The sequence below is a fragment of the Chenopodium quinoa genome, unplaced genomic scaffold (genome assembly GCF_001683475.1).
Source record: "Chenopodium quinoa cultivar QQ74 unplaced genomic scaffold, ASM168347v1, whole genome shotgun sequence".
Taxonomy (NCBI): domain Eukaryota; kingdom Viridiplantae; phylum Streptophyta; class Magnoliopsida; order Caryophyllales; family Amaranthaceae; genus Chenopodium; species Chenopodium quinoa.
Window position 1 is genome coordinate 1528766 of NW_018743878.1, and position 16987 is coordinate 1545752.

The 16987-nt window shown below is 36.8% G+C and overlaps 1 protein-coding gene across 1 annotated transcript; it reads right to left on the bottom strand.

Annotated features, from left to right (window-relative positions):
- Window positions 1–264: 264 nt before the first annotated feature.
- LOC110686567 lies at window positions 265–13413 on the bottom strand. Its single transcript, XM_021863181.1, has 8 exons — window positions 13049–13413; window positions 11448–12868; window positions 6287–6405; window positions 4131–4760; window positions 2856–3156; window positions 1346–1511; window positions 988–1084; window positions 265–632 (listed from the first exon to the last, which is right to left on the bottom strand). The coding sequence occupies exons 2-8, from the start codon at window positions 12591–12593 to the stop codon at window positions 515–517; spliced, it is 2577 nt and encodes an 858-aa protein (XP_021718873.1). The 5' UTR covers window positions 12594–12868; window positions 13049–13413; the 3' UTR covers window positions 265–514.
- Between the last annotated feature and the right edge of the window lie 3574 nt (window positions 13414–16987).

The following is a 16987-nucleotide window of genomic DNA, read 5'->3' on the forward strand; positions in this document are numbered from 1 at the left end:
TGGGAAACGTGTCAATCCTAGGTTTAGGTTAACCTTGGGCTGATTGGGCTTCCCTCGGAAGTTGGGCCTCGGTGGCCGGTTTCTCCATTAGGCATGGAGAATGCCACGTGTCATGACATAATAGGTCCAGGGTGGACGAATAGGCGTGTGCCACGTGGCAAGCCCTGACAGTTCCAACTGTGGGACACTTGGCAGGACCTGATTGGCCCACGTGGCGCATTCCGATTGGTGGGAGCAAAATCCCCTAATCAACACCTGTAATAATGAGAAAGAATTGATCACGTTTTTATTGAGGAAATGCAGAATCAGATATATGCCATATAATAACTCAATTATACACCGCATAATAAGCTGCACATATGATAGGGGGGAACAATGGCAACTAGACGAAAAAGCCCTGGAGAGCACTATCCAGAAGGTGACGCAAAAGAATGGCTATCCATAAAATATTCATCACTCGTTCTCTTCACTTGGGCTTTGTTTTCCTTTTCATTCCCTTACAAATGTTCATTATTTACAGTATCGAATAAGCTCGGATGACCTCAACAATGGGTGCCCTGCACAAAGGGCACTTGCCTCCACCACGAACCAACTCATTCGCACACTTCAAACAGGTGCACATGTGGCCACATCTGTGAAAATGAAAATATATCAAAGAATAAACCACATGTATTCATTTCAAACTGTACTCTTCAATTTATAGGAGGGTTGTGCGATAAAAAGAGAGAGAAAAGAGCCAGTAGCTATGTAATGGGGAGAGAATATAAAAGTTCCCAGGAGACGAGAAGATATAAATCACGAGCCAAAAGAAATTAAGGGAATGTTTCAAGATGAATTATTTCAAAACAAAAGAAAATAAGGGATTGTTTCAAATTGAAATTATTTCAAGACATTAAAACACACACACACAAACACACACATAAACACACACACACACACACACACACACACCTCATTTTAGCAAAATAGAGTAAAATTACAACATACCTGTACAACAGAGAATCAATATGGTTGTCACAACAAACACAACATGTCCCCTTCCTCACATGTCCCCAACTGGAGCCGTCCTCGGAGGTCTCAGCACCTAAACCATAAATAAGTTAGCAGTAGACGTTTGTCATTCACCTTAAGGTAATCAACTAATGTTGAACCCACTTGGAAGGGAGGGGAAAGGAGGAGGGTGTAAAGGAGTTCCAGTCCCAGGCATGCCAGCATCAAAAATTCTTAAGAGAGGCTATATATATTCATTAACCCTTCACTTCATATGTTTTTTGGGGTAATTTGGGAAGGGGATTTGTCAAACTTTTACAAGAAAGAAAACATAAGAGTGGGTAATGAGAAGCACCTTGTCCACCAGTACATCGATTTAAAGCTGCGGAAACCTCTTGCCGAACAGAACGCTGCAACTCAACCTGCATGTCCATGCAGGCTTCTAGCATCCTCTGCATGTGGTTCATACCTTGCTGAAGCCTAGCAACATCTGCTCGAAGATCATTCATCATCTCCCACTCCTGTCAAAGGGCAGCAATGAATGAATAATCAAATTAAACCTCCATAAAAACAATTGTCAAGACCAGACCCAATATCATAAAATCATAATGAATTGTTTGAATATGAGCCCTTTACAAGTACAAGCAAGAAAGTTTTCTCTAGTACTCATCATTCCCATCATATAGTAAGGACCCATTTGGTTTGATGAAAAATGTTTTCATGGAAAATAATTTTCCCCCTTTTTTTTTGGTTTGGTTAGTGAAGAGGTGGAAAACAATTTTCCCAATAGTGGAAAACTGCATCCTTAATGATGGAAAACATTTTCCTTTACAAAACAAGGGAAGCCACATTTACCTCCCTCCTCCTTACCTCATTTTTACTTACCTCTCATCCATCCTCACATTCCCACTCCTACTTTTGATTTTTCTTGAACTTTTCTTGTATGCAAACAAACAAATATAAACTAATTTGCAATTGTGATTTTCCTTGCAAATATGTTTTCCATGAAAACTAATTTTACATTGAAAATGTTTTACATCAAACCAAACAGGGCCTAAATGTGCATGCCAACATCAGACAGCAATATAACTAAAGTCATCAGTACTAGCCATCTTAAAAGGCCATATCTCTCAACATCATTCACCTCTATTCAAATTTGAAAAAGGCCATACTACGAATGAAAATCTTGATGGTAAAACTTCAAGAAGGTTAGATCCTGCTTTATGAAGAGATTCCAAGTGCCACTATCAAACTCTAATGGAAACCTGTGATCCAATGTAGTTTTGCTTCACTCTTGAAGTGGGATATTTAACAAGTTCGTGTTATCTCTTTTTAGTTTGTATCATAGATTTTTAAAGTTCCAAGTTATTTTCGATTGAATTCATTGTTCATTTGTGAGTTATATTTGATGCAAGAGAAAAACTTGTACAGCAAATACAATTAAAAGGGCTATGAATTGGTAGTTCACAAGCTTATTGATCTTAATTGGTGACCTAAACTAATTGCTTAATGATGTTAAAGTTTATACGAAATTTGTTAGAAGTAATATGTGTATTAAACAGGATATAAGGTTCACATAACTTAAGCTGATTGTTTTCCTACTCTACTCAGGAGTGTTACAAGGTTTATAGAGTAGGAATATCTTCACTGAGGGTGATTTGAAATTATTTCAGTAGAAAATAATCTGAAACTTTCAAATCTATCCTAGTTACTTTGATCACTATTGAAGGACAAATTTGGAACTTAATAACTAAATAAAATCTGTATCACTAACCCTTTCTTACCTAATGAGTTCATACCACATGGCAGGACTATGAAGTTAACTAGAACATAAGATTGAATACTATAAATGAAAATAGGCTTACCAGCTCTGAACGATGCATGCTATGCCTAGACCAGTTAGCATGATGAATAGTCCGTTGCCAGAGGGGCTGTGGAGGCGGTACAGGTGGAGATGGATGAACAAGAGGTACTCGATTGTCTGTATCACTGGCATTTGATTCCTCTGGTTGAGACTCCAGATCACGCCGTGATGTAACAGAAGTGGGCAAATTTCTATGAAGATCCAAATCAACAGGAGCACGACCTTGCCTTTGCACATAAGATTGTATCAATTGGTCCAGACTTTCACGGAATCCACTATGAAGAAGAGTTGAAACACTCCTCCTGGAAGAAGAGGAACCAAACCTCAGGTTTTTAAAGAGATCAATACTATTACTACCTCAGTTTCTCAACATTATTGATTGTAACTATTTGCACGAAATTTAAGAAAAGCAAAACAAGAGAAATTTTGGGGTTGCAAGTGGCATAAGTAGGTCCTGTGATTGAGTACTGGGGGTAAAAGTGAAAAAATTAATTGCAAAAATGGAATAAAGTAAAAGTGTAAAGAAACAAAAATGGGTCCCTTTTTTTTTATCTCTTTATACTTCCTCCGTTCTACTAATTTTGCAACAATTGGAATTTTACACTATTCATCACGCTTGTTTGACCACATATTATGATTTATACGTAAAGTAAAATATAGTCATGTGCGGTCTTGTTAGATTCGTCTCGTAAAATACTTTCACAATATCAACTTTTTATAATTTTTACTCTTATATAATTATAGATATTTAGCATATAAAACGTGCTTTTGGATGCGTAATTTCATCCTTGTTGCAATATTTGTGGAACAGAGGAAGTATCACTTTATATCTATCTCCTCTCATTAAAAATTGTGCATCCCTCCCACATTGCAGTTAAAAGAGAAGAGAAGAAATATAATGCTATATACTCTATTTCAATTGCAATAAGATAACTTTCATGCTTACTAACGCATAACTATGATCATATTATTATTAGAATTCTTTAAATAAAAATATTATTAGAAGTTGATATTTTAAAAGCATACATTGAAACTAATCAAAATAGTTTATAATAACAACTGTTTTTTTTAGGTTGGTAAGAAAATGTAATCAAAGGTTGTGCAAGTGCAAAAATCAAAATGTTGCAATCAACATTAAATTGTCAAAACACGTGCTATTACACATCTAAAAAACCATTTATATACTTACATAATATGTGTTAATGTGTACGACACTTATAAAGGTTTCAAAACTAGTACTCGTATGCATAATAAATTCATACACCAGAATGCATACCTGCTAAGCAGTTCACGAAGCTCCATGCTGTAAACATTATCATCAGGAGGGTGAAATCTATTGACTTGTCTAGTTGAAATGCCACGTCGAATTCGTGGAGGATTAGAAAACTCTCGAGACAAAGTCCCTAATGTTGCTCGAGAACCATTGTCAGGCCAAATTTGTTGACCAGTTAAATTATTCTCTTCTTCACTATCATTCCCTTCAGCAGTCGGCCGCCAAGCATTTCCTGCAGTTTCCTGCCAATTACCATTCACATTTGACTGCGAGTTATCTCTCCATTGATTAAGAACTGCAGAATTTGGCTGCGGCAAGTTCCTCTGCTCATCTCCTGTGACCTGTTCCTGCCAATCCCCCCTATGAATAGCACTTTCTTCCCCAACCAAGAGATCAGCAGAAGCTTCATCAGGCAAAATTATGGTATTATTTGTGAACTCACTAACTCCATCACCATGGACCCTAGATTGCAGTTGGTGCGAATTCAAACCATGAACCTCAATTGGAAAGTCAAGTCGTTCCTGATCAATTGGAAAATCACTTCCTGGATCGCCAAATGAGGCCCCAGAGTTGCTCATTGTTTGACCATGTACAATAGTTTCTAGGCTGGACTCTCTAGAGCGAAAACCTTCTCTGAAAATGGCATAGTGTAAGACTCATTCATTAAATTCCGAGCACAAATATAAAATTAAATTTAAGATCCAAGTAACAGGCACCGTCATTGACCCAACTTTTGAACTGAATTAACAATTTTAAAATCCAAACTGCATGACTAGCTAGACAGATTCATCATTCAAATAGATATACACAGGACATCCATTGGGAGTCTTGAACCAAATAGATTTAAAAAACAATCATACTGGGGAAAAGAAAAGGAGAAACTATAAGTAATAAAGGTATATCTACTACTGCAGCTATATACTTATGATTACACCAGATTTAATAGATGTAAACAACACAATCAAAAGCTGGTGGGGCTTGCATTATATAAAACAAGGGCCTGGATAAAAATCAATCCCTCATTAAAAGACAACAGTTCAAAATTAATGATAAGCATGAAGAGCATGCATGCTAAAATATGGCTGATGTAATCCCAATAGATTCCATTATACAACTAGGATTTCCTTACTCCCCAAAGCTATTGTTTTTCTCATTTTCTCATTTGGAAAGCTGTACCACGTGCATGGTATACCCATGTGTATAACAGACATCATGTGGAACCCCTTATTTCTTTTGGCGAAGAGATTAATTTTAGGTCTAAGAAAGAAGATATGTATTGACGGCTGTTAGTCTTCAGACATTCCTCGAATCCAATGGCGATCAAACTTATTTAGATTCAACACATGCAAGAATAATCAAATCACAAACTTATACCTCAAAAATGTGAGATACAATGAAATCAATAAGTTTGATGAGGTATAAACAATTTCATAATTAGTAAATTTATACACAAAGGAAACAACTCACTCGTATAGAATGCTCTCCCCTGCTATTTGTGAAAATAAAGGCAATGTAGAGATGGTGGTCGCAAGCTTGTTAATGGCAATTGCATAAGTCAAACCACTAAAGTATATGCTGGTTTTCATCTTTGATTCTCTCTCTATTTTTCATTTCTAATCATAGTATCCTAAATTTCATATGATACATTTACATGATTTTGGGTCTAATAACGTCCAAATATTCATACAAAATGTGATTTTTTCTTCATTCCTTTAATATTGCAACATGGGGAGGCATTAACGCTAAGCACAATTTAAACCTTACATTATTTATATATAACAATAAAATTAATAAAAAGTTAATGTTAAATTTATATCAAGAGGATCTAACAAGAATCTATATAACTATATTTTTTTCCCAAACGCATAAATCACAATACGTGATTAACGAGAAGTGTGTAAACTGTAAATAGTGTCAAAAGAGCAAACATTACAAAATTACAGCGATGTTACAAGTATATTAGTTAAATACACACAAAAGCGAGATCATCAAATCCAGTACACAGCTTCAAACAAAAAAAACCTGTACACAGTAAAATTTATTTACAACAACCCAGTTCCCTACCACCAGTAGCTCACAATTTAAAATAACAATAAAAATAATTATGGCAAAAGCCAGTCTAAAGTAATTATTGCACAACAATGGAAAAATTAGCACACCTCAAATCAGAAACAGTGTTTCGCTGTCTCAACTGAAGTAATTCACTTGCAGCAACTGAAGGCGGCCTTTCATCCTCAGTAGTTCTTTCAGTCCTCAAAAATCTACCTCTGAGAAATGACTGTAATAATAAATCACAAATGACGTCAATAGTTTTTTTTTTTTAAAATCCTTGAGAAACTAAGTTGCGGTGTTTGATCGATCAATATTAAAAGCTGTCATGCTTGGAGAATTATCAAACTTCAAAAAAATGTAGTGCACAAAACAAATGGCAGGAACACAGAATGGTATCTCTACCTCAATCATTCAAAAATTTCGTAAATATACCTGCCAAACAGTGGATAAACATCTTCACAACATACCTGGATGGCTGGATCTCCATATAACCCTTTAAATGTCACTACTATACAAGTAAACAATTCAAAAATTCGTTGATAAATACAAGATGGCATCAGGCATTGACTGCAAGATCCCTCTTGAAAAAGAACCATGTCAAGGACTCAAGGGTAATAACAACCACTGACAAAACAAAAAGTGGGTAGAACAAGAGGAGTGTGCGTGTGTGTGTCTTGGGGGGGGGGGGAGATAATATTTATCCCTTCTTGATTTTTTATATTGGCCACACTCCATTTCTTAGTTCCCTTCATGTTATAGCATCTTCCGTGCCCCCTGCAACTCTTTCCTTTGTCATAACATCTTCTAACTTTACTCCACCCCTACAATTTGCATCATGCCCCATCACCAGCTATAGTGGATGCAGAGATGGAGAGAGCACAATCCAAAGAGTAACCTCTCTTCAATCACTGAAAGCCTTAATGTATCATACTTCTTCAGCGACATTTCAGATCTAGATTTAAAATACAAACCCTAAATCTTACAAAGTTGTATATTTTAAAATGTTTATTATTTTTTCAGATGATTCAATGTGGTGCTAGGCACACAACTGTTTTTTCCCAGCATTTTTTTCAATATTAATAAAGTGTGCCACACTTCAACGTAGCATAACAAGGTGTATAAAGGCCCAACTAAGTTACAGGGAAATCCCCATTGTCTTAGTGTGTCTTTTTATATATATGTTAACAGAAATGTCGATCTTGCAAGACATAACTACTTTATTAAGGCAAAAAACTAATCGAACGGGGAGGAGATCAAGATTCCAGAACTTAAGGTGAACCAATTAATTAAAATGGAAAAAGAGAAAGGGGATGCTAAGTAAACTAAATATAAAGTTAGAGCAATTCCTTGTCCCTTTCCATGTCACTCCTTACATAACTACATAACCCCTAGATTTGTCATTTCCCTACCCATCTATCACAGCAATATAAGATTGTTGAAAGTACATTCTGAATTTCCAATCTCTTTATACATGTAGAATTAGGATGAAATGAAAAGGGGCCATAATATAAGAAGGGTGAGAAGGATTGTTGAACCTTAGGTTCAAAAACCAACACATAAGTATAAATGATAGTAACCGAGTGACCATCTATTTGTTACACCTCTATTTCATTTTCATTCAATTAATTAACATACCCCCGCCCCAGAACAATTATTCAGGGATGAATCAACTGGAAATCATTGTGACTTTATGAGCACGATAAACAAGACAAGAAATATTTTGGCTCCTCAGCAGCTTGCCATTTATTTAAATTTCATTACAAAACTTCTACCATTGATGCTTAGCAGGTCTTTTAGAGTAATCAGTTACACTGAGTTAAGACACAGCCTAGAGTCCCTGGACCCCCACGACGGGCAGCAGTGGGGAATCTACGATACTGCACAAATGTCGAAATTATGCAACTCGGTAAAGTGAAAGACAAATAAGGGAGGGCCTACTATCATAACAAATAGAACCCCTCTAATACAAAAAATAAATAAATAAATAAAAATAGAAGGGCTCATTTATGGTGCCACAAACTTCGAATTATAATATCTAATGAAATTGGCCTCCTAAGAAGTGTAGGTGAAAACAGACAAACTTTTACAGTGTTTACTAACACGTGGACTGGTATGGCTACGTCAACATGCCAGGAGACTCACACAGGCGTTTGAGGAATCAACATATAAACATAAGCCATGAGGCAGATCTTATAATTAGTTTAACTCTCCGGATTCAACAATGCTAATAATACATCCCATACAAGGAACCATGCTATATTATGCTAATATATATTTTTATACACTTGTTGATGTGGTAGCATCATCTTCCAGATAAGAGCTGATACATGGTGTATCATTAAGTAATAAGATCAATAAGGTACGGAGGTAGTAATTTTTTTCTGAAAAAAGTTAAAATTAAGTTCAATCAAACATATCCAAACATGCATTGTCCAAGGTGGTAACCTTAGACATCTTTGAGTAACATTCCTATCAGTGTTAGAGAAGAAAAAGTTTGCATAAGGGGTAGGTAGTCTATACCTAATCATAATATTCAGATTTGAAAGAGTGCTCCTTGAAATAAAAACAAATCTACAGCAACATAGTTGCTGGACAAGAGGTATGTACCATACGGTGCCCGAACACACAACAATATACGTCCTTCATTCTTTTTAATCGCAATGTTTGAGATTTTGCACTATTCACACAAGCTCCTTTAACCGCCTTTTATGAACTATACGTTAGGAAAAACATAGTCATGTAGGATCTTGTTAAATTCTCATAGTTTTTCATTGGTGTGAAAACTCTAACGTCGCGATTTAAAAAAGAATGGAGGAAGTATAAACTAAGGATCATGCTAATGTGGATGTGAAGAAGTTTGAAATAATTAATCAAGTTGATCTTTTTAAATATTGGCATTGGTTTATCTTGTGGGTTAAAATAACATTAGCATTACTATAAAGAAGGATCATTAATGTATTTTATGAGCTAAAGGATATATTAGAAGTCATGTTAGGGTTTTAATACTATTAGGGTTTATGTATAAGAAGAACATTGTAATGTATTATAATTAATTTTCGAGGAGATTACAAAATTTGAGTTTATTCCTTTGTGGAATTACCCGGCACATAAACCATTAATCTTATTTTCAAGAGTGATTAAGATTATTGTTATCAGTTACTTTTATTTTAGGGTCAAAATTCATATCATTCATAGCATCTATGCAATGTACAGTAACTTTTGGTAGATTTATCAACATCAATACATCATGATATGCATCAATATTTTTTTTATTTTCCTTCCTAGAGTAGATACATGTAACCAAATAAATGTAAATTTCAATACTTGTCATAATTCAATTTATTTTAGGGGCCTTTGAGCATAAACAATGGTTACTTAATTCCAAACTAAGATTTTTTTTATATTGTTTAAGAATGTTTAATTGTTAGTTTAATTGTTAGTTTTTCCAAGAAAGGATCCTAGTTTCCAACATAATTTGTGCATACACATTTCAAAGAATCATTAATATTAAGTTACGAAATGTTTTAGCTATTTAACTGATTTATTTCAAGAATTAGTGTTGCCTTCCTACTTTCATTAAGAGACTTATAAATCTATAAACTAGCCCTAAATGCATGCAATGCGTGTTGTTGATTGTTTGAAAAACAAAGTTTGTAAATCTAAGTTTTAAACATACTAAGGCTTTATTGTCTTCACTTTATTCATATAATATTTACTTCAGTAAAAATAACAGAATTTGGCAAAAACGAATTAACTTCAGCAAAAAAAAGATGTTAAGTTCGGTAAAAATAAGTTCACATCAATAAAAATAAGTTATAAAATGGCAATAATGTTGATTAAACTTGTTTAAATTTGTAAGATTAAATCCATATTCTATAAGAGCAATTCTGACATTTTAGGTGGACACCTAAACTAATTGGGAGTTCCCTTATAGAATAGAGAAAAGCCTTAGGAGTTGTGACTATTCATCGTAAAAGTCGTTCCGTGGGTTTATGTGTGACCCAAACCATGAAATTATATTGATATTGGCAAGTGAAACCAAATGAGAGATTGTTGAGTTAAAACTTAATTCAAGCTTAGGTACATTGGTTAAGTGAGTGAAACTAAATCTAACATTCACCAAGTGAAGCTTTTGAATTTAAGATAGAAACCTTTGTTGAAGATTGTGAAAAGCTAAAATAAATAACATCAAGTCTTGTTTATATCAAATAATACTATCAAAATTTGTATAGAAGCATGCTTATTGATGTCGATATTGAATTTTTAACATTTTTACATACTTCATTTGCAAGTACTCGGAAACATCTTCAACCTCGGAATATTCTTCACTATAAAGCAAGTTATACACAAGTACCCAACAGCCTCGATGTTGAGGTTGTTACTTTATCAACAAAAATTGAAAATATGCTCATTAGTGAGACACCCTTGCCTTTATTATAATCCCCAATCTTTATGACTTTCTTAACTTAAGAGCCTTTTGCATGGAACAAAACATTGCAATTTCCCAATTGTAGTTGACACACTACTACTATTCACCATAGTTCTTCATATAATTACTAATCCTTTTAGCTATTGTTTGATTATTCACAAGTAGTACATATCTAAGAAAAAGTTTTGCACAGCCTATTCTATGAAAAATCTCAGATATCCAGATACAGAGACCAAGTCATAGTTCTTTAGTAGAGCTAGGCCTGCAGAACATAAAAACATTCCAACTCAAATTAAGTCTAAACTCAATATATTACAGCAACCAAATCTCTATTCTAACTCTCTCTTCAGCACTCCAAGTAAGATGAAGATAAATACATCTAAATCTCGGTTCTCCTTGTCAACAGCCTTCCTCTCCTACAACTGAGGAAAAATTAGTACTTAGTCACTATTCTATTTGAATTTTAGAATATCTGAGAATTTTACATCCAACACAATATCTGTAAAATCTACAAGCATCAGTCTCCAACTCTCCATAACTCACTGCACTACATTTTTTTAAATCACTTCATGGTTTATAGAAGCTGCCATGTCCAGCACGAAATGAAAAATCATTATGCGTAACAGCATGATCTTGACTAATATTAGTTCAATTTAGTTGATCTGATAATTAGTGTTTTGACCTTGTATCCTCATCACATATTATCAACGTGGGCACATGTTTTGACCCTGTATCCTCATCACATATTATCAACGTGGGCACAGCACTCTACTTATAAACAATTAGGATTTCATTTCATATACATTGCAGAAAGCAGAACAGCTCGGTAACTGACTGACCTGAATGCGATTACGATGAGCAAAATCTGTAACAGCTCGTTGATCTAATAAACCCTGAAGCTCCCTCTGTCTTTCACGTTCTATTCTCATAAGCAGGTCTATTAAAGCTTGCCTTCCACGTAATCTCAACAAATCTCTCCGAATGTGCTCTGTCTGACCTTCTTCCTGGCGAACAAGGCCACCATGAACCTGATTCACTTCAGCTCCTAATCCAACAAGTTGATCTTCCGTACGTCCTCCCCGTGTTCTTTGCTGACTTGATGCATGCACCCACTCTCTCACAAGCCTCACCCGTTCACGTTCAGTCTCACCAAGCCATTCTCCTCTAGGGTTATTAATCCTCCCTGCGGCATCAGAAGAGCGTTCACTTATCCCACTCTCCATCCATCCACGAACAATCTGTCTCACCCTCTCCCTCTCCACTTCACCAAGATCAGGAGATTGCTCTCTGCTAGAATGATTAGTATTCCCCTGTTCGTTGCGGATCTCCATCTGATCATGAGACCAAGCCCCAAAATCTTGCTCACTCTCACTTGCATCCTCCACACTACCCTGATTCTCATCTGCTCTACTTTCCGACATTGTTATGGTTGAGACATCAGTATTGCTGTCCATGCTCCTTTGATGCCTCAGTCTCTCCCTAACCCTCTCTCTAGCACGATTCAACTCATGATCATCCTCCAATTCTCGCCACATTTGCAAGATAGCAGAAGCCCGAGTACTTGGCCTTTCCACTGTTCCCGACCTGCGTGAATTTGGAGACTGAGATTCCCTCAAAAAAGAATAATCAAGCATGGAAACAGGATGCAAGCCTGCAAGAGCCATCAACTCCGACTCCCGGTTCCGTCTCTCAATAGTGGTAATCATCTCTTGCGCTTGCCTCGCAGCCCACCTTCTTGAGTGCCGTCTCCTAGCAGCAGAAGACTCTGCTAGATCATCCCCTTCAAGATCAGACCTCCGCCTTCTACGCACAAGCTGATCACTCTCCTCATCCTCGTCCTCAGTATTTCGAGCTGAGCTACACGTGGCGTATGACATACAATCATCCAAATGCCCACGCATAAGCTCCTCTAGTCCACGCTCAAAATTCGCCCGAGCATCAGTTGCACTCTCAGCCTTTTGCTGCAATGGCCGGATATCCGTCATCTTCAACAAACCACACACACAAACACACTACACCCAAACTGACTTAATACACAACCTCAAAACCCCAACCTTCTATGGCCTTGATTCCGATAACCTTAAACAGTATACAACAAAACAACCACTCTTCACACAAACAATTCACAGGCTAAAAAACCCATCTAATCACAATAATCATAACAACCAATAACCCAATTCTTAATCGAAAATTAATAGTATTTACAAAAGCAACAGCAGCACTCTAAACATACTTTGATTCATCGTTCAAAACATATAACCTGATCAAATTGAAACCAGAAAGAAAATGTCAAGCCCCAGCTCAAAAATTAAGCAACCCAGAATTAAATTTCTGGTTATGAATCAACCCATTAACCAAATTTATTCCAACAATCATCAAATTGAAAAAAAAAAGGGCTACTTTATACAAAATTAGGGCACTTGAAAATGAAGAAGCGTACCTCGGAAGCCGTCTTCTTCTCAATATCAATTCGTACTTATAGTATTGAACAAACCCAAATCCCAACATATCAGCTTTTCAAAGTTCGAAGAATTGAACAAAAAATCTATAATAATATTAGAGAGAAAAAGAAATAATATTAGAGAGAAAAAGAAATAATATTAGAGAAGTGGTCTTATAAAAATTCAATTTAATTATTATTGTAAAATAAATAATTAGAATTTTATGATGGAATTTGTGTTTGATTAATTTTTTTGGTTTTTTTTTTTTTTTTTTTTTGGTGTGTAAAATGATGAGGTTTGGTTTTCGTGAAGGAGACCGGCGATCTCTCAAAAACCAAAAAAGAAGACAGGAGACCAGTGGGAAGCGGGGGTGGAAAGAGAGGAGCGTCGATCTACCAAATAATCTACACGTCATCGAATTTTTTTTAATTTTTTTTTAAAACAAAACTTTTTATTCATTATTCAAAAAATAATAATAAAAATAAAAATAAAACCTTGTATATTCAACATTGCCAGTTGTGGTTTTCCACGTAATCTATTTTGTCTATTTTGGTTGTTGCAAATGGATTATAACATTTTCACTGATGGTTCCAAAGGATCATATGATCGACTCTTATTACCCTGTCTTTATGGCTCTTTATACACCAAAAGAAAAAAAAAAAAAAAAAAAAAAAAGCAAACCTAATTACTATCTTAAGGCTCGTGCTCATAGATCGGTGGGCGATGGCGATGGCAATGCGGTCATTTGTGTCGGGTATAGATCAGGTTATGTTGAGTATATCTGTCTCATGAAAGGAATGGTGTCCTTCCAACAAGTGTATTATTCCGATAGAGGGTTCGGAATTATAAGAAAGCTAATTATTCAGAGAGGTCAAGTGATCGGAATGTCTAGATGGAGGCCGCTTCCGATCAGTAATATTAATGTATAATTAATATTACAGCTTAATCTTGACTGAACCCTTCAGGTCACACCCCAATCGAGTAACCGATCCAAGGTGGTGAATCAATCCGAAGGATTAGATGAGTCATTAGAGTATTGTGAACAAAGACGTCGGATATCGAGCTTAGAGCGTCGAAACCGAGCGTCGTAAGTCGAGTCGAATTTAGAATTCGACGAGACGAGGAATCAAGCAAACAACAAATTACAAATATACCCTAGCCTCGGAATGCCCCGAGCAATCCGAGAGCCAAGGGCAATATAGCTAGCCAAGGCAACCGCACCATTCCGAGCTAGCTAGCAGCGCATGCGTGCTAGCATCGCTGGCTAGCTAGCTTGTGCGGCATGGCCAGCATTGCTGGCGCGCTAGGCGTGCTAGCATGATAGTGCCTCGCACATAGCCGCACTATCACAAGGCCAGCAGCAAGCAAGTGCTTGTTGGGCCTCGCTAACACAAGCAACGCAGTAGCAGCAGCAGCACGCAATGCATGCGTGGTCTGCGGGTGTGCGTGCTTGCGTGCTGGGCTGCGTGCACGCACAACGCCCAGCTAGCAGGCTTAGTGCCACAGTCCGAGAGTTTTGACACTGGATCGTGCGGCGCGCACTTGTCTTCTGGCGACAAGGACGCAAGCCTAGAGCGGAGGGGGTTCGTGGGCACACAACAACACGGACCAAAGGTATCTCAAGGAAGCACTCGCTAACAACGGGTGCGGAGTCGGGGCTTGTGACGGCCGATATTTCGAAGCGGGCACAAGCGGGACCGACGATAAAGAAGGCGTCTTTCGAGGTTCTCTTGATTTGGAGGGGATGCTTTAAAACAAGGCAAGCACAATATCTATAAAGGCTTAAATCAACACACAAGTCTTAAAGCAAGGCAACCGGGATAGGAGCTTTCATTCATTCAACCATTCGCCCCGTAAAGAGCTTTATATTAATTACATGGGGAAATACTAGTGAACACTGAAACTACAGTAACACAATAATTTTCCCTAGAGATTATAAAGCAAAAAGAAAGACTTAGAAGACACTACATAAGGAAAATACAAGGAAAAAGGAAGGGGGATACATAGAGAAAGAGGCAGATTCTAACACTTAGCCAAGGGGCCAGGCCGCCAGCAAGGCAGCCTTGGCTCCCAAGGCTGGTAGCACCAGCTAGCGCACGTGCATTGGTTGTGTTTGTGGGGAGCCGGATTGTGTGGGTTGCTTGGGGAGCAAGGGGTGGATGGTCCTCACCTAACCTCTTGCTCTCCACTTGACACTTGTTGTTTGTTGATTAACTTGCATTTTAGTTTGTTTTTGAATTAAAATAAATTGAATAAAGTGCATTTTAGTTCTTTGCTCATCAACGGACCTCCCTTTTTTACCTTGCAAAACTTGGAATAATTAATAAGTATGTTAGAATTAATTACTTAGGTTATGCATGTAAAAATACATTTACAAGTTCAGTTAGGCAAAAATTTATTACTTAGGCCTATTTGACTACTAGGATGCCTATTTCCTACATTTCTTATCAAATGAACTCATTCTTTCTCATAACATGTCAACATTACTTAGTTATAGGCGGCTAAGGCTTGAAATCACATGAAAAGAGCAATTTAAGGGTTTTAGGACGCATTTTCATCCAAAATGACCCAAATAAGGCCTATTTGACTACTAGGATGCCTATTCCCTACAATTCTTGTCAAATGAACTCATTCTTTCTCATAACATGTCATTATTACTTAGTTATAGGGGACTAAGGCTTGAAATCACATGAAAAGAGCAATTTAAGGGTTTTAGGATGCATTTTCATCCAAAATGGCCCAAGTAAGGTCTATATGACTACTAGGATGCCTATTTTTCCTACATTTCTTGTCAAATCACATGTTAAGAGAAAATAAACTAAGTCAATGGCATACCTCATCAAGCTGTAGTGTGTCTGTACAACGACTCACTATGTCAAACATTAATCTCATCACGTATAGGCCACAATCAACTCCGTTATCTTGTTGTGCGCACTAGCATAGGAACAAAGTACATGAATCAAACATGCATAGCAAATTAGTAAAATTTTACGCATTGTTTATTACGAAAATCACAATATCATGTGGCATTACCATCGGTGATTTCCATGTGGGACCTTGAGGAGCTTGATAATTTATCTTCTTCATAACACTATAGAAAAGTAAGTTTAAATTTGATTAGTATGACTAATAAATGAGTTAGGTAATGATAATCAACACTAGGTAGCTTTATTTACTTTTGCAGTATGGACTTCACGAGGAGATTTTTTGGATGAGGCAATCGAGCTGAATCAAAAAGGAATATTATGTTATTGGAAACACAAATCACCAGCAGGGTCCAATGCAAACTACACAAATTCACAATAGACAAACAAATCAATAATTAGCCATGTACAACCTATAATCAGGGGAAACAAATGAATTTGACATGGTTAGACGTACACCTTATAACATGGGGCGAATATGAAGTTGTCTCCCGCACGCACTGATTCCATGATACTTCGTTCAACATAGTACAACACGTCAGGGTGGTTGGCTAAGATTCTAGTAGTGGAGATCTGCTCGGAGCATAACCACCTAACTTGACACGGAGAATTAATGTCACATAAGTGCTCCTGTAGTGCTCTACATGCATGATAATAGAATATTAATGGAAAAATGAATGACAATCACCACTAATCTGAATAACATAATTTGAGCGGCATTGAATTACCTCATGAATGTTTGAATGAGGGAAATGTTAAGCATTGAACCACTTAGAAATTCCTTCACATCTTCTTTGCTGAGCCATGTAATTGCATCGTCATCATAGTGGAACAATGCCTTAGTTAGTGCAACTTCAATGGGAGTGTCACTAGGCAACATACTAACACGGTTGTGTAGATAAGTTAAATCTTTAGAGAGCGATTGAAGGACCGTGTCTGCAACAAGTGGAGTGGCTTGCATAGCTGAACCTCTAGAAGAGTTCTTCTTCGACGCTTTTTCACTCTCCAACCGTT

Coding starts and splice junctions, on each gene's coding strand:
- LOC110686567 (XM_021863181.1), bottom strand. CDS start 12,593: ATGACGGATATCCGGCCATTGCAGCAAAAGGCTGAGAGTGCAACTGAT. Junction 4,761..6,286: donor AACACTGTTTCTGATTTGAG/GTGTGCTAATTT, acceptor TGCCATTTTCAG/AGAAGGTTTTCGCTCTAGAG. Junction 633..987: donor ATTGATTCTCTGTTGTACAG/GTATGTTGTAAT, acceptor TCATTTTCACAG/ATGTGGCCACATGTGCACCT.